Source organism: Suricata suricatta, chromosome 13, assembly GCF_006229205.1.
Source record: "Suricata suricatta isolate VVHF042 chromosome 13, meerkat_22Aug2017_6uvM2_HiC, whole genome shotgun sequence".
NCBI lineage: Eukaryota > Metazoa > Chordata > Mammalia > Carnivora > Herpestidae > Suricata > Suricata suricatta.
Genome location: NC_043712.1, coordinates 13,468,235 through 13,492,423, shown reverse-complemented (window position 1 = coordinate 13,492,423; position 24,189 = coordinate 13,468,235). Strand labels below are relative to the sequence as shown.

The following is a 24,189-nucleotide window of genomic DNA, read 5'->3' as shown; positions in this document are numbered from 1 at the left end:
ATGTGTAAACAGGGTTAATAACAGTACTTTATTCCTGGGAGAGGAAAGATAGCAACATGAGTTAATAGATGAAAAGCTTTTAGAACAATGCTCGACACACATTTGTTTGCTATTATCTTCAAAACAGAATCAAGTAAAGCATTTGACTAGCCACCAGGAAGCCAGGTTAACATTCTGGCTCTGGAACGTGCAATCTTTAAGAAACAGTAGCTACCATTAGTAATAACGATCAAGAATTGTATAATTTTCCCCTTTTAAGTTCCAGGCTTTGGCCATATCGCCTTGTAGTTCCCCCAAATGTTTCCTGTTTTCATGTCTGTCCCTCTGCTTGCCCTGCTACTCTCCTTTATTTTTCACTTGACTGTCTCCTACTGGTTCTTCGAGTTTCAGGTGTTTCCTTCTCTGAAAAATCTTCCTTCAAGTCTATGGTAGGTGTTTCCTGTTTTTCTCTATTCTTGTGCTTACTATACGCTAATGTTCTATTTCTATTTCGAATAGAAATGTGTTTCTATTTTCCTCCTCTATTAGTCACTTGCTACCTGTGTGATTTGGAGATAAGCTACTTAACTTCTCTAACCCCGCGCTTCCTCGTCTGTGAAATACAGATGTAAAAACATGAACGAGATGGACTTAGCACTTGGGACAATGTCTACCACTTTTTCCCAATGCCATGCACATAATAAGCAGTCAATAGTGTTTATTTACTAAATGTGACATAAAATAATAATTTTCAAATTTTATTTAATCTTAGAAGTCACAGAATGTGTGTGTAGGCCACACATAGGAGAGGGCAACTCTCTGAACTCTGATGTCAAATGAATAAAACCAACATCATGAATGAGATTAAACAAAGTCACCTTAAAGAGACAGACTGTTTCTCAGGCCAGGAAAGGCTTTGCTGTAGCCTAATTAGTGGTATTGGCTGTAGAGAAAGAATTCGTATGGAAACAAAGAGAAAGACCCACAGAGGGATCGCAGAGGCGGTGGAACTTCCTCACAGTTTGATCAATGTGAGATGACTAATCTGGGGACCATTTTGTTACAGAGCAGGGATGGTTTATCAACATCACCGTGGCTTACAGGAAGCTGATCTCTGGATTCCAAACGGTCACACTCACGCAGAGGCCTGTGACTGAGGACTGGTGCACAGGGTTCTCTTCTGATTAGAAAGCAGTGCACTGGAAAGAGGTGGGCACATTTTTTTGGTCAATGAAAAGAAAGTGCATCCTTTGTTAATCAATGAGATGGCATCCTGGTTTATATATAGTAGCTGCCATCTGACTCTGGTTATTAGGAGTCAGTATTTCTCTCTCTGATCAATTCAGTAACTGACTTGATGGATCTGAGAAATTAAAAGCAAAACCCTCAACAATAATGGCCCACCAATAAGTAAGACAAGAGTTTGGGGAATCTTTCTATTTTAGGAATGTTACCACTCCTCCTCCCTTAACATTACTCCTCCAGTAAAATTCAATGATCAACAACAACAACAACAAAAACAACAAATCAAAGAACACTAGAACTGTTTTTACAAGATTTATTTATTGTCCACGAAGGAATAACAGTAACAAAACAATCCAGAGACACCTTATTAAAAGCATTTATTCTTAGTATGGAGAGCATACTTTCAAAATTCTATATTGTTTTTCAAAGAATCTGTATATCCAAGACTTTGCAAATGGAATCAGAAGGGGGAATAGGACTCCCCACCACCACCAAAAAAAGGTGGTGAAGAAAAATTCAGAAACAAGTTGGTTCCATTCTATTTGAAGCACAATTTTAAATAAGACAGTGGGTAAGTCCATGAAAATTTTCTGAGAGAACAAAACTTCCATCTTCTTGGAAAGACGAAGGCAGACAAAGAAACCTGAAAAACACCTGGTGCAATTATGATCAAGTTCGCCTGCTTTCCTGGTTCCACACTGTATTTCAAGGTAGAAACATCACAAATGTAGATGATAAAGTTACATTAGACACTCCATGATAATTCTGGGGGAAGGGAAGACTCTGCTTTGTAAAACATCGGTGAAGTCAAATGCCTTAGAAGTTTTTTTGGTCAAAAACTGCTCTACCCTCTGGAAGAAATCATTCAGCTCCTTCCACGGCTGTTGTGGAAATAGGTTTCACATAGTACGGACCTTCACTCAGGTAAGTTCTGAGCCTCAAATAATTTGGGTTCCCGAAGATTTCTGCAACTGTCTTAGAATTGGCAAGTGCTTTAACCAGTTCATATTTGGCATCCTTTGAAGCTTTGTCATGCTCCACAGATCGGTCCATCACATATTCCACAAACCCTGGACTATTAAACATAAGTTTCTGGGCCCAGGGTTGATTTGCGATGGCCTAAAATGGAAGGTAGAAAGAACACAACTCCTCTGAGCCTTAATACGTGATATGTGGCAACATGAACCTGAAAAATGGTACATTTTACCAAAGAAAATTCCCTCCTGAAAATCTAACTTAAGAAAATAATCCAAATATTAAAAAGCTTTGTACATAAAGATGGTTATCATGGTGTGAAAGTTATAAATATTTAATGGTGGGTGGGTGAGTAAATTTTGGTATCTAGCAAGAAAAAATTAAATAAACATTAAGAGTAATTTCTATAAAGAATAAATAAATCCATGACATGAAAAAAGTAGATCTAAATTATATTCCTGGCATCATCACAACAGTAGAAACATAAAAACAAACGCCGGAGAAGACCATCCTGAAGAAACTTGCACACTTGTGCACAAGACGACATTTTGAGAATGTTCATTATAGGACCATTTGTTATAGAGAACCACTGAACTCTTCATAGACAAGAGAATGATTTACTGTCGCTGTACAATGAAACAATGACTTTCTAATTGCCACTTTTGACATAGACAACCCCTACAAACAGAATGTGGAAGAAAAGAAGCAAATTGCAGAGGGATATAAACAACATGATACCATTTACAAAATTTAAGAATATGCAAAATACTGTAATTTGTTTAAGGATACACATATATGTAGTAAAAGTATAAAATCATGTATAGGATTGTAAACCCCGAATTCAGGACAGTGATTACAGTGAGAGGAAGGAAGGGGAAGGAGACTGACAGAGGTAGGAAAGTATTAACTGGTATCTGAAATATTTCACCAAAAAAAGATAAGTAAAATGAACACTAACACTAGTATTAAAAGGAAATATATAAAACATGTCTGGCTTTAAGTGATTTAAAAAATTTTCCACTTCGTGATCTTTTCCAAATTTTATTTATTAAAAAATTTTTTTTAGTTTATTTATTATTGAGACAGAAACAGAGCGAGAGTTAGGGAGGGGCAGAGAGAGAGGGAGACACAGAATCTGAAGCAGGCTCCAGGCTCTGAGCTGTCAGCACAGAGCCCGACGCGGGGCTTGAGCCCACAAACTATGAGATCATGACCTGAGCTGAAGTCAGACGCTTAACTGACTGAGCCGCCCAGGTGCCCCTTCTAAATTTTAAAATAATGAATAAACAACTTTCACGGGAGCTGACACTGCTTACTTGAACCCTGTGGGTTTGGGCAAAGCTCGCTGAAGAGACACTGAGCTAGTCCTTCAGGAATGAGTGAGAGGTCACCAAGCACAGTTGGGGAAGAGCATTGAATGCAGAGGGCACATAAAGGTCCAGAGATACGAAGCAAGCAGTTTGGTATCATTAGAGCATTAGGTGCCAGAAGGGGAATGGCGGGAAATAAGGCTCAGGAAGAAGACTAGGGCTGGGTCAACAGAAGGCTAGTTTGATGGCAAGTCAGGAATCTGGAATTAATTCTGCGATCCTGTAGAATCCTGTTGAAACTTCTGCCACAACACCTAAGACCCTGAGCTGAAACCATCTGTTTACACGTCTGTCTCCCTCGTTAGTTTACACTAATAGCAGAGGGCAGAAACCGCACTACACACTTGCCTGTCCCCAGGGTAAGACAGAGGCACCGGCTCACCGCAAGTACTCGTGTGTTGAACCAGCCTAGTCCCAGCAGGCCCAGTGACAAGACGAGGGTGCCTACCGTGAACACTTTTAAGGCAGCACAGTGCAGCTCAGGGAAGGGCTGATTACTGATGCTACGGAAGAGCTCCAGCGGATCCCGAGATAAAGAAGAAAACCAGGATTCTGTCATCCTCAGGAGGTCATCAGTCTGTTGCTCAGGCTACAGGACAGAAAGGGAAAATCTCAAGCCTTTGGAAGTCAGGAAAGCTGGGTTCTGAGGGCACTCTGTCATTCGTCTGCTAGGTGTCTCTAAGTCTGCAGCACTCATTTCCAAACCCAGCTCAAACTTCCTCGATTCTGTTTTGTTTTCTGATGGGGTTGATTAGGCAATCTCTAGGGTCCTCTCTCCAGTTGTTTAAAAAAAATTTTTTTTAATGTTTATTCATTTTTGAGAGAGAGAGAGACCAACCATGAGCAGGGGAGGGGCAGAGAGAGAGAGGGAGACACAGGATCTGAAGCAGGCTCTAGGCTCTGAGCTGTCAGCACAGGGCCCAGTGCAGGGCTCAAACCTACCATCTGTGAGATCATGACCTGACCCAAAATCAAACGCTTAATCGAATGAGGCACCCAGGCACCCAGCTCTCTCCAGTTCTAATACTGGATGACTCCACTTTACCTTAGAAAATGTCACTAGCAACATAGTGAGGATTATCTTCTTTTACTAAAAGTTGAATAATATTTATATTAAGTTAACTAGTATTATGTTGACTTATATAGACTTATTGTCCCACACATGTCCTACTGTCCTTCATTAATTTCCCAATGTACTTACTGGTATATAAAATATAGATGAAATTGCATCCAAACACCTAACTTTGAGCTCTGTTGAGGCATTCTTTGCTTGATATCCTATTTTCATGAGCAAGCGTTCAAAGCGAGTTCCTTTGAAAGAAACAAATATTTTTTACTGTGTTAAAATACACATAATATAAAACTTATCATCTTAATTGTTTTTAAGTATATAGGTCTGTGGCATTAAGTATGATCATATTGTTGTGCAAACATCATCACTATCCATCTGCAGAACTTTTTCATTTCAAACTGAAACTCTACTCATTAAGCAGTAACTCTCCATGTTGCCTACGTCCATCTCCTGATAACTAGTATTTCACTTTCTGTTTTTGTATATTCGACTACTCTAAGTACCTCATATAAGTAGATTCATATAATATTTGTCTTTTTGAGTCTGGCTTATTGCACTTAGCAGGTCTTCAAGGTCTCTACATGTTACAACATGGATGAGAATTTCCTTTTTTTTTTAGTATTTTTTTTTTCGTGTTTATTTATTTGTGAGAAAGATGGCAGGGGGATAGGGCAGAGAGGGAGAGGGAGACACAGAATCCTAAGGAGGCGCTAGGCTCTGAGCCGTCAGCACAGAGCCTCATGTGGGGCAAGATCATGACAGACTAAGCTACCCAGATGCCCCGAGAATTTAATTTCCCTTTAAAGGTTGGATATTTCATTGTATGATATGCCACATCTTGTTGATCAATGAACATTTGGATTGTTTCTACTCTTTTTAGCTATGGTGAATAATGTTACGAATACAGCTGTACAAATATCTTTTGAGTCCCTTCTTTCAATCCTTTTGCATGTATATCTAGAAATGAGTTTGCTGGACCATATGGTAATGCTATGTAGAATTTTTTGAGGAACCACCATAATGTTTTCCACAGCAGCTGTACCATTTTACATTCCCACCAAATATGTACCAGGGTCCCAATTTCTCTACATCCTTGTCAACACTTTTTATTTTTGTCATTTTTCTGTCATTATAGCATCCTAATGAGTGTGAAGTGAACAATGAGACTTTTTAAAAGTATGCTTTCGGGGTGCCTGGGTGGCTCAGTCAGGTAAGTGTCTGATTTTGGCTCAGGTCATGATCTCCCGGTTCAGTGGTTCAAGCCCCGCATTGGGCTCTGTGCTGTCAGCTAGCTCAGAGCCTGGAGCCTGCTTCGGATTCTGTGTCTCCCTTTTTCTCTGACCCTCCCCTGCTTGTGATGTCTCTCTCTGTCTCTAAAAAATAAATTAAAAAAGCATAAAAAAAATTTTTTAAGTATGCTTTCATATACTATGACATCTACCAATCTAAACCAACACAAAATTCAACATATAGTCAGATGGCGCACTTGGGCGGCTCAGACGGGTAAGTGACTTCAGCTCAGGTCATGATCTCACAGTTTGTGAGTTCAAGCCCCACAGTGGGCTCTGTGCTGGTGGTGTGGAGCCTGCTTGGAATTCTCTATCTCTGCCCCTCCTGTGCTCTCTCTCTCAAAATAAATTAAAAATTAAAAAACAAAAAACATGTAGTCAAAGATCAAGTAACAGGCCAAAAACACATTCATATGCAATACAACATATAAAAAAAGTCAAAGTAGAGAAGTTTTGGAATTAAAGGACTTAGATTTGGGTAGCAAATCCACAGTCTGTAAGCTCTAAAACAATTTTAACTTCTCTGAGCTTTAGCTACCTTATCTGTAAAATGAGAATGCATAATAAGTTCTTTACAGGACTGTATAAGATTTACATGTCATATATAAAAGCACTTACAAAAGTATATTAATAAGGGCACCAACTATGATAGACAGCAGCACATTAATTTTCAACATATACTCTGTAAGGGTTTTAACTGTGCCCATATTAGCTTCTGTATAGAATTCACAGTTCTTTAAATTACTCACAGATGTATGTAGGCAATGAGTGATGGGAATCTACTCCCAAAGCCAAGAACGCACTGTACACACTGTATGTTAGCTAACTTGACAATAAACTATATTTAAATAAAGATTCCATAAAGATTAAAAAATAAAAAAAAATAAATAAGTTACTCACAGATGTGCCTTATAAGTATCATTCTTAACATAAAATTGGAAACAAATTTTTGTTTCTTTTCTTCCTGGACATTACAAATATAAAACAAATGGGTGTTTTCATTAAATATTCATAATTCCAAGAGGCAGTTGTTTATCCTTTTTATGAAGGAGGAAAATAAGACCTGGAGTAATGAAGTGAGGGTATGATGTTCAAAAGCTAAGTCAGTGTTGAGAGTGGAACATGAATCCAGGTCTCTGGACTCTAGTCCATGGTCTCTGGACCTTGGACACTATCAAAGAAGGTGTAGAAAGGACATAGTAGTTGGTCTAGCCCAGTAAAAAAAAATAAAAATAAAAATTCAGTAATAATTGTGAGACTTTCTAGGGATGAGTTCAAGGTTACAGTAAAAAGGCTGTCATCTTAAGAGTAGTTTCTACAACGTAGTTAATGTATCAGGAAATGAGCTTATATATTAAATTCTTGCCCAAAACAGAGATATCCCTAAAGAAGGCCAAAGTAAGTCATACCAACCTGTTTTCTGTAAAACTTGTTTTCCTTCAACATTGGATCCCAGAATTCCAACTGTGTCCACTGCTACGCCAATCATGGTGGGGTCCTGACTTTCTGTCATTTCAAAGACTTTTTCCACAAAGACAGGATAACGCTCACAGATCTGTTGAGGACTATCCATGATAGCCAGGTTTCCAAAAAACTTCACAAATCCTAAAGATATTTCCAAAAATATATGTTTTTTTAAAAATGTTATTTATTTTGAAAGAGTGCACGAGTGGCTGCAGTGGGGGAGGAGCAGAGAGAGAGGGAAAGAGAGAATCCCAAGCAGGCTCTGTGTTGTCTGCTCAGAGCCTAACACAGGGCTCAGTCTCACTAACCATGAGATCGTTACCTGAGCCAAGATCAAGTGTAGGACATTTAACTGCCTGAGCCACCCACGTGCCCTACAGAAATATATGTTAACAGTCATCCCATTGTTAGCATTTTTATTTATGTTGCTTTTGACTAAGGTTCAAAGGAAACTATCCTAACTCTAAACAGCATGGTATTTCCAGAAAATCAGAATCAACAATCCATGGCTCCCAGGGCAACATATTCCACCTCAGGAAGAGGCTATGTGCATCATCTAAAGGGATCTGCTCTAGGGGCACCTAGGTGGCTCAGTCAGCTAGCCGTCGGACTTCAGTTCCGGTCAGCATCTCACAGCTTGGGGGTTAGAGCCCTGCATCGGGCTCTGTGCTGACAGCTCAGAGCCTGGAGCCTGCTTCAGATTCGGTCTCTGTTTCGCTCTGTCCCTCCGCCGCTCACACACGGTCTTTCCCTTTCTCTCTCAAAATATAAATAATCATTAAAAAAACAAATATGAAGCGATCTGCTCCACAGAAAATCATCTCTGGCCTCTCCTGTCAGAGATAACTCAGACATAAAACATGCACCATTATTTTCAATATTTCATATTAAGTCAGTATTTCTTACCTGGCAAATAGAAGCTAGAGAAAGGGTCTGAATCTGCTCCAACAATTATATTAGAAATCTGATCAATTACTCCTTCTTGAGAAAGGTACTGCCGTCCGTGTTGAGTATATGCCAGTGATGTCACCATTTCTATACAGGTGGCTCTAAAATGCCAAAAATTTGCATATCATTAACATAGTTTACAAATTGCTTTCATAGGTTATATTACTTGATTCTTTTAATTTAAAAAGTCAGTAATCCTGGCTACTTTTCTGGTGAGGACACAAGAATGAGAAAACTGCAGTGATTCATCCAGAATCACATTGTTATTACAGGGGAGAGTTTAGATTTAAATTTTGATCTTTTGACTTGATACCCATTACTGTTTTTGCTATGATAGACTACTTCTTAAAAGATTTTTTTAAATTTTTATTTTGAAACATCACACATATAGAAAAGTAAAGAAATCAGTAGGGTAAGCCCCCATGTACTCATAATCCTGATTGCACAGCTATCAAGATTTTGCCTTATGTAAGAGTTCTGACAAAATTTTGTTTTAAATCTTTTTTCCTCCATTTTTGCTGAATTATTTTAAAGCAAATTCTAGTCATCTTGCCATTTATCCCGGCATACTTCAGTACACATCTTTAAAAATATGAACAGGGGCGCCTTGGTGGTTCAGTTGGTTAAGCGTCCAGCTTCAGCTCAGGTCATGATCTCACAGTTCATAGGTTCGAGCTCCACATTGGGCTCTGTGCTGACAGCTAGCTCAGAGCCTGGAACCTGCCTCATATTCTGTGTCTCCCCCTCTCTCTGACTCTCCCCTGTTCATGCTGTCTCTCTCTGTCTCTCAAAAATAAAAAATAAAAAACATTAAAAAATATATGAACAATTCCTCACACAATTACAATGCCATTTCCATGTATTTTAAAAATTGATAAAAATTCTTGGTATTATCTAATTATCTAGCCATGATCAAATTTCTGCAAATAATTTTAAAAAGTATTTTTAGTTGACCTAAAGTATTTTAACAGATTATTTGCAGGGGTTTTTTCTATGTTACAAAATTTGATATAAGGCTAAAAAGTTTTTTTAAATTAATTTCCTGATTAGGAGTGCTTTGAAACAATGTAACTCAAATGCTTTGAAACAGTGTAACTGGTGACTTATGCTTATGAGTTCAACTAATTCAATCATATTAAAAAAACATAACAATCAGAAAATCGTGTAAGGAGAGGCCCCTAGGTGGCTCAGTCAGTTAAGCCACCCAGGTTTTGACCCTGGTCATGATCTCGTGGGTTCCAGCCCTGCATCAGGCTCTATGCTGATGGCTGGGAACCTGGAGCCTGCTTCAGATTCTGTCTCTCTCTCTCTCTCTCTCTCTCTCCTTTCCTGCTTGTGCTCTGTCACTCTCAAAAATAATTAAGCATTAAAAAAAACCACATAAGGAAAACAAAAACCTGTGTGCACAAAGATGATTAACTATAGTGCTAATGTAACAGCAAAATACTTGAAGCAAACCAAGTGTTCAAAAGTGAGGATGTATTAGTAAACTGTGGAATATCAACAGGTAACATTGGCAGATATTAAACGGGACTTAGGGAATAGGGGGCTGGGAGTGAAAAGCCTAGAATTAACATTTCTTTGAGGACTTGTGTCACCCAATGTATTAGCCTCTATGGTTGATTCATTTAATCCTCATATCTTTTTTTTTTAATGTTTTTATTTATTCCTGAGAGACACACACAGAGTGCAAGTCGGGGCGTGGCAGAGAGAAAGGGAGACACAGAATCTGAAGCAAGCTCTGGACTCTGAGCTGTCAGCACAGAGCCTGATGTAGGGCTCAAACTAATCAACCGCGAGAGCATGACCTGAGCTCAAGTCGGATGCTTAGCCAATGGAGCCACCCAGGTGCCTCAATCCTCATATCTTAAGATATCTTATTGTTCCATTTGAGAGATGAGGAAATGGAGATGTGGAGAGGTTATGATAACTTGTCCAAAGTCAAACAGCTAATAAGTCGCAGGAATGTGTGCAAGCCCAAGTCTTGCTCACTTTCAAAAGCCCATGTTTGTTCCATCGTGCCACAGTGCTATTATTTAACAAAACCAAAAATGTGTAGGATAACATGTTAGGTAATACAAAATGGCAATTATCTAATGTGGTTGCAAAAGCACACATGCCCAAGGACAGGTAATACCGTTAATCTAAAGTAGATGAATTCTTCTGGGCGGCTCTGCTACCTTTCAGTATATTCTCACGACATAACCTGAACAATTTCCAAAGGCCCCTTCGTTAGTGGTTAAGAGATTGCAACCTAGGCTCAGACTCCAATAGAGAAGATAGCTCCAAGTCCCAAAGCTGTTTCCCGGACCTCCCAAAGAAGACTTTTGTTTTAAGAACTCTCTCTGTCAACATGCCTGACCAGCACATCCTCCCCCGTCAGCTCTCTGAGGAGCTGGGTTACCAATCCACTGGTGGTACAGTAGTTTAAAGATTCTGGTGACACAGAAGAAATCTCCACAATTAACTGAAAGAAAAAAACAGAAAAAGCAGAAAGGTCAAAACAGCCCCAAACCTATCATTTTAAATTACAGGACTAGGTACTTTATATAACTGAATTTTTAAAAAAATCTATTATTTGTCTCCACAAGTAGAAGAATGTCACTGAACCTGTAAGAAATTATTGTGGCACAGAAATATTCCATTATGTCTGGTTGTATCTGTGCTTTTTTCTTTTTTCTCTTAAATCATCAATCCATAAATCAGGATACAAAAGCCTGAGTCAGTGATAAGACTGCTAAAAATCATTCATTCAGTCATATATTCTGTCAGTCAGTCAATTACTTACTCATTCCACAAGTATGTCCTGAGCGCTTACTGAGAGATATAGGGCACTGAAGGATTTTAGGCAGAGGAATGACAGAAGCAGATTTGAATTTTTAACAGATCATCCTGACTGCATCTGAAAATAGACCAGTGGTGTCAAAAATGGATGAGACCAATTCAGATGCAAATACAATAGTAGTCCAGGTGAGAGATAATGGTAGCCTAGACTGGGGTGGTTGTGGTCCTATGAAGGAAGACAAGTGCATGGGTGTAAGTAAAACAGGCACGATATGATGACTTAATGGATATGTGGCAGGGAGACTAGGGTCTCACAGGGAATAAGCTCAAGTTCTAATACCCAACCATGCTGACTGTGATACAGGGCCAATTTGTTGCTGCTGTTTTTTTTTTTATTGGAGAATGGGCTGGGTAAAGAAGCTTAGGAGTTTGGTTTGAGCATGAGTGTGAGGGGCCTAGAATACATAGGTCCAAAGGGGGAACAGTGAGTCAGCAGTTGAACATGAGGGTCTGAGCTAAGAAGAGAGGTCTAGGGGTGGGCACCTGGGTGGCTCAGCCAGTTGAGCATCTGACTTTTGGTTTGGGCTCAAGTTATGATCTTGCGGTTTGTGGGTTCAAGCCCTGCGTTGGGCTCTGTGCTGAGTGTGGAGCCTGCTTGGGATTCTCACTCTCTCCCTGTCTCAGATTTGTAAATAAACATATATTTAGGACTATTTGGAATAGTGTTGCTTTGAACAATGTTGTACATGGCTGTTGGTCAACATATATATGCCTTTCTGATGGGGAAATACCTGGGAAAGGAATTGCTAGCTCTTAGGTACATATATCTGTTCAGCTTTAGCAGGTACTGCCAAGTAGTTTTCCATAGTGGTTGTACCACTATGTAATCTGGCCCTGCCCCAGCTATGTGCGCGTGCACGCTCTCTCTCAAAATAAATAAATAAACTTAAAAAAAAAAAGAGAGAGGTCTGGGTTGCTTTACGGAGACATCTCATTTAGATGGGAACTGAAATCATAAGATGAATAAAATTGCCTGGAAATGAATATACAGTTTGGGAATTCACTTTTGTGAACTTCAACAATTAAAAGTTCAATAGAGGATAATGAGCCAGGAGACTGAGAAGAAACAGCTTGAGAGGCAGAAGGGAAAGCAGGTTAGGATGGTGTTAAGACATGCAAAGTAAGAAAGTGTTCTGAACGGGGAATTAGACTGTCAAGAGTTCCGTTTTGAGAATGCAGCCTATTAACGGTGTGGTACGGGTCAGCTGTTCCATCGGTAGTGAGGCTAGTGGTAGTGACGTACTCCGTTTACCGTAAAAGTTGAAGACAATGTATGTGGGGATTTAGTATGATACTACGTATGAAGTGGGTGCAAGTAAGAGCCATCCTTCATCTACCTACTATAACAATTTCAAAGTCCAGTTTTAATGTTATCTATTATAGTAGTTTATACAGTGTACTGTAATTACTTTGTACATGACTATCTCACACACTAGGCTGGGAGCTTACCCCCACATCTCCAGCATCAAATATACAGCCTAACACAGACTACATCCTCCATAAATGCACGGCAACCAAGCCATCTTGCCTTCCAACGTAAGCTCTACGGCATCCCGAACTGCAGCCATCAGAAAGTATGCTTTCAGTCTTACCTCATAGACTCTGTACCGAACAATATCATTTGTTTTCATTACACTTTTCAAATCATCCAGCAGATTGCTTTCAAACAAAGCCTCCAGTCCAGCTTGGGTTAATGATATTCTTGACAGGGATTTAATGGCCTTATAAGGAAAGAAAATGTCTCTTAAGTCATAAAAATGCAGAATATTAATATCTACTTCATGATATTGATGTGAAATTGGTGTATGGAATGCGTCTTGCACAATGAGCATTTGGTATGTTTTAGCTACCATTATTTAAAACTGAAAAAGACCCACATTATTCCCTATAGAAAACAGATCAGGTACATTTTTTTCTTATCAAGCAACCTAATATAAGCTCTGTGATGAATAATTTAGATATGCTTATTCTAGAAAAAAGAAAGGGTTTACTGGTATTTATTCAACACCTTTTATGTATCTGATACCATCTATATGAGGTTGTGAAAATAACTATACAAATCATTTGTACTAAACTTTCACCTCTCAATCCAGAAGGCCTTTGTTTTTCAGGATACTGTGCACGTTTAAGCTGATGGTTCTAGGTGACTCACCGCTTTAGCTACAGACAGATTGTCTCCACCAATACAATAAACAATTTGTTTTAGTAATTCAGCATTATTTAGAATCTCAGTAACAGCCTCAGAATTTTCAACAATTCTTCCAACCTGAAATAAAAAAGCAATCAGAAACTCCCTTAGTGTGCAGTTATTTTAGGGGTTACAGATTACAGCTATATGACTAGCCATTAAAAATTCCAAATGACCCGAATTCATTAAAGCTGAACACACTTATGGGTATAGTCACATCACTGAAAATAAAGAAAAAAATAAATGGTAGATAAAGAGTTGAGACATTTTAGTGAGAGGAAACAATACAAATGCTAGTTACATCAATTAGCAAATTAACTTCTTTGAACCTAATTTCTTATCTGTAAAATAAGAACACAATACTCTTTAATTGCAGGATGGTTATGAAGCTTAAATGAGACTAAATAGGAAAAGCATGTACTATAGTGTCTGGCACATAAATGGTCAAAGAGTAAATCAACACTTTTCGCATTTTTGTTGAAATAACACTTGTAGAGGAGAAAAGGAAAAACAGTACTTGAAAACCTACTGGATAACTAACCGCTTGGGCCCAAACATCTCAACAAGAGCATCTTGAACAGCAGCTCTTTACCCAAATAGTAGGGTATTCTGGTCACCAGGGTGACAAGAGTTACTGCCTCAATTTCTTGGTTTAAGTGACCTTTACAACAGTACTTTTTCATGCCACTAAAATAAGGCCCAGCTTGGCTATTCCTTCTCTAGACTAGGAGCTCTGTGAAGGGAAGAAACAGGCTTTACGTATCTTGGTAGCTTTACCAGTATACAGAACAATCCCTGGCATGTAAAAGGATCAGTCAGTATTTGATGAATGACTATTTCACACAATACTTGGTGGAACTTCTTACTTTAGCTTATTCCCCTGGTTATAGTTAGCCATGCACACTAGAATAGACACTTTCTAGGGAAAGAGAGAGATCATATTTTCTTCATCTTTCTGTCTTTGGCACCCAACATAGAGCCTGGTCCAGAGCAGGTGGTCAATAAATGTCAGCACCCTTATTAAGTGCTAGTAAAATTCATACCTGGGACAGAGTGAGGATTTTTACAGAATCATTGGGGTGAGTCAGTCCCCTCTGCAGGTCAACCCTGAGGTTCCGGGCCACGTGAACTGGCTCCATAGCCTGGAGCAATCTCTCCAGAATGGATACACACAAAGTAGTCTGTTCCCTAAAGGAGACAGTATAGATCTCATTAGTTTGTGTCCTGCAAGGTAGGAAGTAACAACCTATTGATATCTGAAGACAGGCTGAGTGAGGATCACTTACACACAGACTTCCCTTTGAAAACACTGGCTTCTACTAATTTATTAAAGATTTACTAAGTATCTATTATGTGCCATGCCTGCGCTTGGGCTACAAAGAAGGATAATATATATTCTCTAGCCTCAATGAGCAGAGTCTAATGGAAAATATAGAAAAACAGAAAGGCAACTGTAATCCCAGGTTGACAAATGTGATAGGTTAGGGCTGGAAGCTGTGGGAGCTCAAAAAAGAACACAGGGTTCAGGGAGGCCCCCCCGGGGGTGGGGGTAATACCTGAGCTTAATTAAAAAAAAAAAAAAAGCGGGAATTATCTAGGAGGACAAAGATGGTCCAGGAAGAGGGACACATAAAGGGTACAGAGGACAGAGACAGTGTTATATATTCAAGGAAGTACAAGAAGCTCCATGTGACTGGGATATGAAAGGAAGAGTAGGGAGAAGGCAAACGGGGAAGGATGAAAGGCAAGAAATGAAATAAGATGCACAGAAGCCAGATTCTCATAGGCCATTTCTTGTCATGCTACAGAATTCAGACTTTTTGCACAAGGTAATGGCAAGCCATGAAGTGGTTTTGAGCCGAGAAGTAACAAGATGATATCTGGCTTGAGGAAATCACTCTACATCAGTTGGAGAAAGAATTTTTCAGTTAGAAGGCAGGTGATGAAGAAGTGAAACAGGGCAGTAACAAGGGGCATGGAGAAGTGGGGAACGATTCAAGAGCAATCAAAGAGGTACATTAATCAGAGTTTGGCGACTACTAGTTGTAGATACACAAGGTGTTTCAATAATAACTTCCTTTTCCCTTAATGGGCAGTACAAGTAAACAGCCACTCAGGTACAGTTAATAGGAGTATACAATTAAATAATAAAATCTTTCTAGAAGTCAATTAAGTAATGTGGAACAAAAGCCTTAAAAATGAACAAATCTCTTTTAACCTAGGGATTGCACTTCGTATAACTGCACCTAAGGGAATAATTAAGACTGTTTGTACTCAAGATAATTGAAACCATATGTCCACACAAAAATTTGAATGTGAACGTTCATAGCAAAGGAAAGACCCCAAATGTCTATCAGTTAATGAGTAGATAAATACAATCCAGTTTTATCCATACAGTGGAATATTACACAACATGGATAAAGTATGGAAATATTATGCTAAGTGAAAGAAGCCAGACAAAAAAGGCTTCCTTTTGATGATGATTCCATTTATATCAATGTCCGGAACAGACAAATCCGTAAAGACAGAAAGTGAATTCCTGGTGGCCAGGGCTGGGGGAGGGGCAGAGAGGAGGAATGGGGAATGACTGTTAATGGATATGCATTTCTTTTCCTTTTTTAAAAACTGTGACTATCTATACCATGAAATTTACCATTTTAACCATTTTTTAAAAATGTTTATGTGGGGCGCCTGGGTGGCTCAGTCGGTTAAGCCTCCGGCTTCGGCTCAGGTCAGATCTCACGTTCGTGGGTTCGAGCCCCTCGTCAGGCTCAGAGCCTGGAGCCTGCTTCCAGTTCTGTGTCTCCTTCTCTCTCTGCCCCTCCCCCTCTCATGCCTGTCTCTCTCTATATTAAAAATAAAAAAAACATTAAAAATAAATAAATAAAATAAAAATGTTTATGTAATTATTTTTGGGAGAGAGAGAGAGCACAAGTGGGGAGGGGCATAAAGAGAGAGGGAGACGCAGAATCCAAAGCAGGCTCCGAGCTGCCAGCGCAGAGTCTGACGCAGGGCTCCAACACACGAGCCATGAGATCATGACCTGAGCCAAAGTTGGACGCCAACTGACTGAGCCACCTAGGCGCCCGTATCCATTTTTTAATGTATAGTTCTGTGCACTAAGGTTCATTCATGTTGTTGCGCAACCATCACTATTATCTCCACACCTTTCTCATCTTCCCAATGGAAACTCTGTATCTACTAAACACAAACTTCCCTTTCTCCCCTTCGCTGAGGCCCTAGCAACCACCATTCTATTTCCATCTCACTGAGTGTGACCACCCTAGGTGCCTCATCTAAGTGGAGTCACTTCTGTGTCTGGCTTATTCCACCTACACGATGCCTTCAAGTTTCCTCCAGGCTGTAGTCTGTGTCAGGAGTTCCAGCTTTTCAAGGCTGAATAATACTCTATTGTATGTATATACCACACTTTGTCTATCCATTTATCTGCCAGAAAGATCCTTAAATTGCCTTTGTTATTGTAATTTTAATTTGCATTTCCCTAGTGACCAACTACATTGGGTATCTTTTAGTGTGCTATTTGCCATCCATTTATCTGATTCAAATACTTTCCCCATTTTTTAAATTGGATTCTTTCCTTGTTATATATTCTTGCAAAGATTTTTTTTCTATTTGTAACTTGCCTTTTCCCTCTTAACTGTGACCTTTGAACAGCAGAGTATTTAATTTTGATGAAGTCCACTTCATCAATTTTTCCTTCCATGGATCATGCTTTTGGTGTCACATCAAAGAAATCTTTGATCAACCCAATGTCACAAAAATTATTTCCTAGGTTTTCTTCTAGAAGTTTTATAGTTTTTTTAGGTTTTATATTTAGGCTTATAATCCACTCTCATACAGGGCTGATGGGAATGTAAAACAGTATAATCATTTTGGAAAGTAGGCAGCTTTAGCTTAATGTAGAAGTAAGCTTTTAAAGTACATTTTATTTTTTAATTCTGGTCTTGGTGCAAATGTTAGTTATGCCTTATTCATATCACACTTAGATCACCATGCTGTGACATGGTTTATATTCATGCTGCCCTAGATACTTTTGTAATTATTTGTTGCAAACTTGTGACTGTCCCTATTAACTTTCTTTTATGTAAGTACTTTGTAAAAGTTTCTTAAACTTTTGCTTTTGCTTATTTAATTTTGAATAAAAGCTAAATTCTTAATAAAAAAAAAGAAAGTAGGCAGCTTCTTAAAAAGTTAGACACCTATCATATGAGCCACCCATTTCACTCCGAGGTATTAACTCAAAGAGAAAAGAATTTGTCTATGTAAAGACTTGTCACAAATGTTCATAGCTGTGTAATTTGTAATATAATCAAACTGAAGACAACTCAAATGTTTACCAGCAGGTAGGCTGATAAACAAATTGTGGTACATTCATACAAGGGACTACTACTCAGCAATAAAAAGCAATGAAGTATTCACCCACACCACATAAAGTTTAAAATGATGAGTGAAAGAAACCTGAGTACATACTGTAGGATTCCATTTGTATAAAATTCTTAAAAAAAAAAAAAAAGGCAAACTCATTTATAGTGATGGTGGTTGCCTGGTGGAGGTGAAAAGGGATTACAAAAAGGCACAAAGAAACGTCTGGAGCTCAGAGATATCTTTGCATCCTGATTGTGGTGATGCTTTCATGGATATATACATATGTTGATACCTGTGAAATTGTATATTTCATTATGTGCAGTTTATTTTATGTAAATTATATCTCAGTAAAACTTTTTTTTTTAAAGCAGTCATAGGTTAAACTGTATAGTGCACAAATTTCAGGCCATATGTTCTGCATTACCTTGTCTGTAAATTTCCATTAAAACTGTCGAACTCCCATTCATTTCAGTTCCTGCTGTATCTCTGGTGTTGACCTATGGTATGACTTTTGAAATTTTCTTTATCCACGATATCAAGTGGCCTCTTTAAAATTTATGAATCTAATCTTTTATTTAACCTATATTATACTATGTGCTGGATCTTAAGAGGGATGTAGAGATGAACAAAGTATGGCCCCTGCCTTCAAAAAACTTTCAAACTAGAAATAAACACATGAAGAACTATAACATAAAGCAACACTGTCAAGTATCATTTACAGAAATAATCATAATATTTCTCAGGAGATCCGAGGACCAGTCAATTGACACTGGAGTGGCCGAGTAAGACATTTTGGAGGGGATGGCGCTTTACCTGGGCTTTAAAGAATGGACAGAATTTGGACAGAGGGAAGGCATTTCAGTTAGAAGGACTGGCATCAACATAGTTAGAAAAGTGCCAAGTCATGCTCAAGGGAAAGTAAATGGTGCCACACAGTAGCTGAAGCAGATGAAATATGTGTAGAGAAGTGGAGGGGAAAGACGGGGCTGGAAAAGTAGGATGGAAATATACTGTAAGGCCCCAAATGCCAGAAAAAGAAGTCATGATTCTGTACTGTAGACAATGGGAAACCATGGAAAAGATATGAGCCAAATGATCCAAGAAGTTGACTGTGGTTGCAGCGTGGGAGGGGCATGCTGGCAAAGGAAGCTTAAGGTAATGAGAAGTCAGACTAATGCAACAGACCTAGCAAGAGGGAAAATAATGAAGGCCTAAATTAAAGAGGGCAGAAAAGAGATGTCATAGGCAGAACTGAATAATGCTAACTAATGGGCTGAATGAAGGGGAACATGTATAAAAATGAGAGGAATCTCAGAACGTTATAGCCAAGAAAGCCCCCTGAAATCATCCAGTATTGATCCAGCAATTGATTACCTTTTCAAGTAGAAAGGTAACTTTTGGCATTTCTGGATCGCAAACACTGTTAAACTGTTTTACAGTATCAAGAAATCAAATACAAAGTGCCTTTTAATCACACACTACAGATGGGGATAAAATGAAAAAAAGTTGCCATCCGAAATCCCACTTTTATATTGTTTCTGCTGTACCTTTCAGATATTCTCAATGCCATACTAGCCTGGGGGAGAGGGTGTCCTTAAAAACATTACATATAATGGGATCATAAACGCCTACAATTTTTTTTTCCATTCAACAACATATATTAGAGATTTCCCTACGTCCCATATTCAGATCTACCTTCGTTTTCCTAATAGGGGCACAGAGTTACGGAGCAAGGTAGCATAATTTATTTACAATCCCCTTTTCATGGATATTTAGATGGTTTCTAGGTTTTTTGTTGTCAGCTTGTTATGACTATCTCTATACATACAGTACATTTTTGAATGCGAGCCGACCTCCGTGTTCACTGCCTATGGATCAAAACGCGAATTTAAAATGCTGATAGATCTTGCCAAGTTGCCTGGACAGGCAGGACCTGTTAAGAGGAAGACCGTCACCCGTACACGTATACTGCGGCGCCTCTTTCTGGGCGAGCAACGTCGCTTTCTTTCCCCAATTCCCGTTTCAAGGATGAAGGCAGCGCGGCGGGCACGCCTCACCGGCTGGGCTTGAACCCCTAGTCTGGCCTCCCGGCCCAGGGTCCTTCCCGCTAAAGTGTCAGCGATGTTTAAGCCTCACCGCGACTGGGGAAAGCCGTCCCCTCCTCCCGACCACCCTCGTCTCCTCGACCTCCATTGGGGTCGTCTCACCGATGGTTCTCGTTGAGCAGGGAGAACAGCGGGCCGAGGCGCATTTCCGCCGCTTGCTCGCGGAGCTCGCTGAGCGGCACGGTCTGCAGTACCGAATGAAGCGCGCGCAGCTCTTCCAGGGGCGCTTCCATTCGCGACACCTCCCTCAGCAGCGCCAGCGCCTGGGCCGCCATCGTGCACCTCCCGCGGGGGCTCTCCCGCGGCTGGGCGCACTCGTGGCTCCCGGCGCTCCGCTTCGAGCCTCGCGAGATCTGCGGGGCGCAGCTTCGCTTCCCGGGCTTTCGGCCGCCACCGCGAGCTGCCCCGGGCCGCGCCAATAGCGACGTGAGGTCTGTGCGCCGCGCGAACGCCTCGGGGCTGTGAAGCCTCGCGAGACCGGGGCCGTCTGGAGCAGGGCCAACTGTTGCGGGTAGTTGGCGGGGTAGCGGCGGGGCGTCATCATGGGCGCCACTCCGTGGGTCCCGCAGGGCAGACCTTCCGGTCGGCTTGCGTAGTTTCCTTCTAGAGGGAAGGCGCGTCAAGCGCCCGGCAGGCGGAGTAGTGACGATGAGGACCCACAGAAGGTTAAACGGCCTCGCGGGCGGCCCTAAAGCCGCAGACTGTCGGCTGCGGCAAGGGCGGCGATGGTCGAGGCCGCCGCGGCTTGGTCGGTGGCCGAGACCACCCTAGGCGGAGCCGAGGCGATGGGCATCCTGCTCCCTGGCCAGACACGACTCAGGAGGAGGCGGAGGGTCATGCCTCTGGAAGTCATGATGAAAATTCTCGAGAAGCTGGAAGAAGGCGTGAGTAACACCGACGTGGGGCGCCTGTTTGGCATCGAGTCGACCGTGCACACCATTTAGAGAAAGGCGAAGGCCATCAGAGCCAGCCAGCATGGAGAGTGTGTCGCCTCTCAGCTCCAAGGTGCTGTGCATTCCCTGGGACGCAAACATCGAGAAGATGGAGATGCACTTAACCTTTTGGGTGGAGGACGAGACCTTAGGGGGCCGGCCTCTGCCACCAAAAGCCATCTGCAGCCAGGCGAAAGGCATTTACAAGCAGCTGGTGGAAACCCCTGAGAAGGGCAGCCCCGATAAGGCTGCAAGGCGAGCAAGGGATGGTTTGAGAAGTTTAGAAATCGCTATGGTCTGTGAAATTCAAGGTTGATGGGGGAGGCAGAACCACGGAATGCCCAGTCGGCATCCCGTCTGTCCTAACAACTCCAGAGGCTGCCAAATAACTCCAGAGGCTGATCAGAGCTAGAGGCTATGTGCTTTAACAGGTCTTCAATACGGAGGAGATGAGTCAGTTTTGGAAGTGCATGCCTTCAGTTACTTTTAGGGAAAGACAAAAAGAGGAAGCTAAGGTCAGGATTTCTCTCATTTTTTGTGCTAACGCCGCCAGTGACTAAATGATAAACGATTGCTGCTTTATAAAGACCTGAATCCCATTGGTCAAAAAGATAAAAACCACCTTCCTGTGTTCTGGAGATCACATCCGAAAGTATTATTAACTGCTGCCCTCTTTTTGGATTGGTTTCCTAAGTATTTTATTCATCAGGGTTGGAGTTATTTAATAGAAAGAAAATACTGAGTTCATGGTGTTGCTAATTTTGGACAGAGGTCCCAATCATCAGACTCATTCTTGGTTGCTCTTCCTATTGTTGATATTGTGTTTCTCCCCTTGGAAGGCACTAGCTGTCTTCAGCCCTTGGATCAGGGTATACTTGAGGCTTCAGGAGGTGTTACACCAAGCATGTGTTTGACCACTTTGCTGACTGTATTGAAAAAAAAAATACAACCTTTGTCTTACTTTGAGAGGAATGGCAACAGTACAACATTGCTGATGCTTTGGTAGTGATGAAAGAGACAATGGATGATACAAAACCAGCTGTTCTGCATAAAGCCTGGTGGAAACTTTGCGATGATATTGTGAATGATTATGCATGTTTCCCTAGAGCCAGTGAAGAAGTTGCAAAAATCATAGAGTCTGCAAAGTGGATGGACTTTAAATTCATCAATATTGAAGAGGGTGAAATTAATGAGGTGCTCAAGTTTCAAGCTTTGGCCATAACTGAGGGAGAGTATAGCAATAAATACGGAAGAAGACAGGACCCCGGAACCAGAGGTAAGATGAATCTAAGGAAACTGAATGCTTTCTTATGCCAGGCCTCAGGCTTCATCGATGCTGCAATTGATAATGGATCTTTTCCTGGATCAAAGTTTGGCCTTGAAAAAGACTTTAATAAATTGTTGTGTACCTATCAAGAGGAGCAAAAGAGCCTTCAAAATAACACAAAGGAGTTGAAGAAAGAAAACGAAGACATAAAGTAGTGTGGATGAAGCAGATGGATACAGAATCTGAGTCTGAAGGGGCGTCTGAATCTGAATCCCATAGAGAGGAGAAGGTAGAGACAGAGAAGGAGGATAAGAAGCCTCCAGAAGAAGGTCCTGGACCTTCAGGCGGTGGCACTGAGACTCTTACTATATCTGAAGAATCAGCCAAAGCCATAAATGCAGAACTGGATTTTTGGGATCTAACTTTAGAATTGAATTTGGAGAGAGTAGAAGTGCCTGAGTTAAAGGAAGAAAAAGAATCCAGAGGCAGTTTCTTCCAAATGATGATTCATCTCTTGCCATTCTTCCCCTCTTGCTCCAACAGCACTTTCATTGTGACCATCCTTATCATCAGCCACACATCCATATCATTTAGTCATTCAACAAACATTTATTGGGCATAAACTGTGTGGGTTCCTGTGCTAAACTTGGGGCCATGATCTCAGGAAGCCATCTCAGGATCTAAGGTAAATGGTCAGTAACAGTGGCTACATTTCTTACTAATGTAATAGGTATAAAAGGATCACAGTCTTGATTTATTTTACTGGACTCTGGAGATAAAGGTTTTCTTAGTACCGCTCAGCTTTATTTTCTCTAACCCAGTTTTTCCACAGATACCAAGTTGTTCAAACACAAGTGGAGATTTTCTTTCTTTTTTTTTTTAACTTTTTTTTTTTTGAGAGAGCATGAGCGGAGGAAGGGGAGAGAGAGACGGAGACACAGAATCTGAAGCAGACCCTAGGCTCTCAGCTATCAGCACAGAGCCCGACGTGAGACTTGAACCCACAAACCATGAGATATCATGACCTGAGCCAAAGTGGGACACTTCACCGACTGAGCCACCCAGTTTTCTGAGTTAACCATAGTAGTCAGTATGAGACTACTTGCTTTTGAAAAGCTGACATGGTCTTAGATTTTTCCACAATGCACTTACATTAATTTTTTTTATTCATCCTCACTTTAGACCTGTGAAGGAGTTATTAACCCTTCCTGGACCAAAAAGTCCACCAAAATTCAGAGAGGCTGTGTAATTTGCCTGAGTCGTCACAGCTAAACATGTAAATGATAAGACTAGGGCTACACCTGATTTACTTGCCACTTTGCAGACACTGCTAGAAGTGTGGGTTTTTAAGAAGTTAGGGTCCCGAGGAATGAGACAGATAGTAAGCAGATAACTAACCACAAAGGCTGTGAACTGGCAGCTTGTGATCTGTATTTGGAACAGATGTATTTTGTTTGGTCTACCCAGTGTAAAACAATTTTGAATTCGTTTCCACCATTTCCCTGGCTCTTTGTTTAAGGTACTGTTTACATACAATAGAATTCACCAATTTAAGTGTGTGTAGTTGTTGAATTTTTTTTATTTTTTTAACATTTTATTTTTGAGAGAGAGACACACACAGAGTGTGAGTGGGGGAGGGTCAGAGAGTGAGGGAGACACAGAATCAGAAATAGGCTTCAGGCTCTGAGCTATCAGCACAGAGCCCAACACAGGGCTCAAACCCATGAACCATGAGATCTTGACCTGAGCTGAAGTCGGTAGCTTAACAGACTGAGCCACCCAGGAGCTGCATGTTGAATATTTTTTTTAACACTGTGTAACCACTACCACAGTCAAGATACAGAACAGTTCTTTTAACTGTAAGATTACTTGTGTAGTCAGTCCCTTCCTTGCCCCAGAAATATCATTTAAAAATTAAAATATTTTCACATTTAAAAAGCTGGATTTACAAAACCACACTGAGATACCACCTCACGCCAGTCAGAGTGGCTAAAATGAACAAAGCAAGAGACTATAGATGTTGGAGAGGGTGTGGAGAGATGGGCACCCTCTTACACTGTTGGTGGCAATGTAAACTGGTGCAGCCACTCTGGAAAACAGTGTGGAGGTTCCTCAGAAAACTATC

General features: G+C 40.6%; 2 protein-coding genes across 2 annotated transcripts in view; one reads left to right on the top strand and one right to left on the bottom strand.

Moving 5' to 3' along the window:
• Positions 1-1,523: 1,523 nt before the first annotated feature.
• On the bottom strand, positions 1,524-20,452 carry PSMD5 (proteasome 26S subunit, non-ATPase 5). Its single transcript, XM_029919796.1, has 10 exons — positions 19,968-20,452; positions 14,418-14,562; positions 13,339-13,452; positions 12,779-12,907; positions 10,700-10,809; positions 8,301-8,443; positions 7,344-7,535; positions 4,771-4,880; positions 4,018-4,158; positions 1,524-2,343 (listed from the first exon to the last, which is right to left on the bottom strand). Exons 1-10 carry the CDS (start codon positions 20,138-20,140, stop codon positions 2,086-2,088), a joined length of 1,515 nt encoding a protein of 504 aa, XP_029775656.1. The 5' UTR covers positions 20,141-20,452; the 3' UTR covers positions 1,524-2,085.
• LOC115276043 (protein CutA homolog) overlaps positions 20,341-24,189 on the top strand; it is a 21,221-nt gene continuing 17,372 nt past the window's right edge. The window contains exon 1 of the mRNA XM_029919798.1: positions 20,341-22,756. Coding sequence (XP_029775658.1) covers positions 22,754-22,756 — 3 coding nt within the window. The 5' untranslated portion in view covers positions 20,341-22,753. The remainder of the gene's footprint in view (positions 22,757-24,189) is intronic.

Excerpts from the sequence above, each read along its gene's own strand:
- PSMD5 (XM_029919796.1), bottom strand. The coding sequence starts at position 20,140 with ATGGCGGCCCAGGCGCTGGCGCTGCTGAGGGAGGTGTCGCGAATGGAA. Across the intron at positions 14,563-19,967 it reads CTGCTCAACGAGAACCATCG|GGAACAGACTACTTTGTGTG; the intron begins GTGAGACGACCC and ends TGTCTCCTTTAG. Across the intron at positions 10,810-12,778 it reads TTCGGTACAGAGTCTATGAG|TTAATTGTGGAGATTTCTTC; the intron begins GTAAGACTGAAA and ends TTTTTCTTTCAG.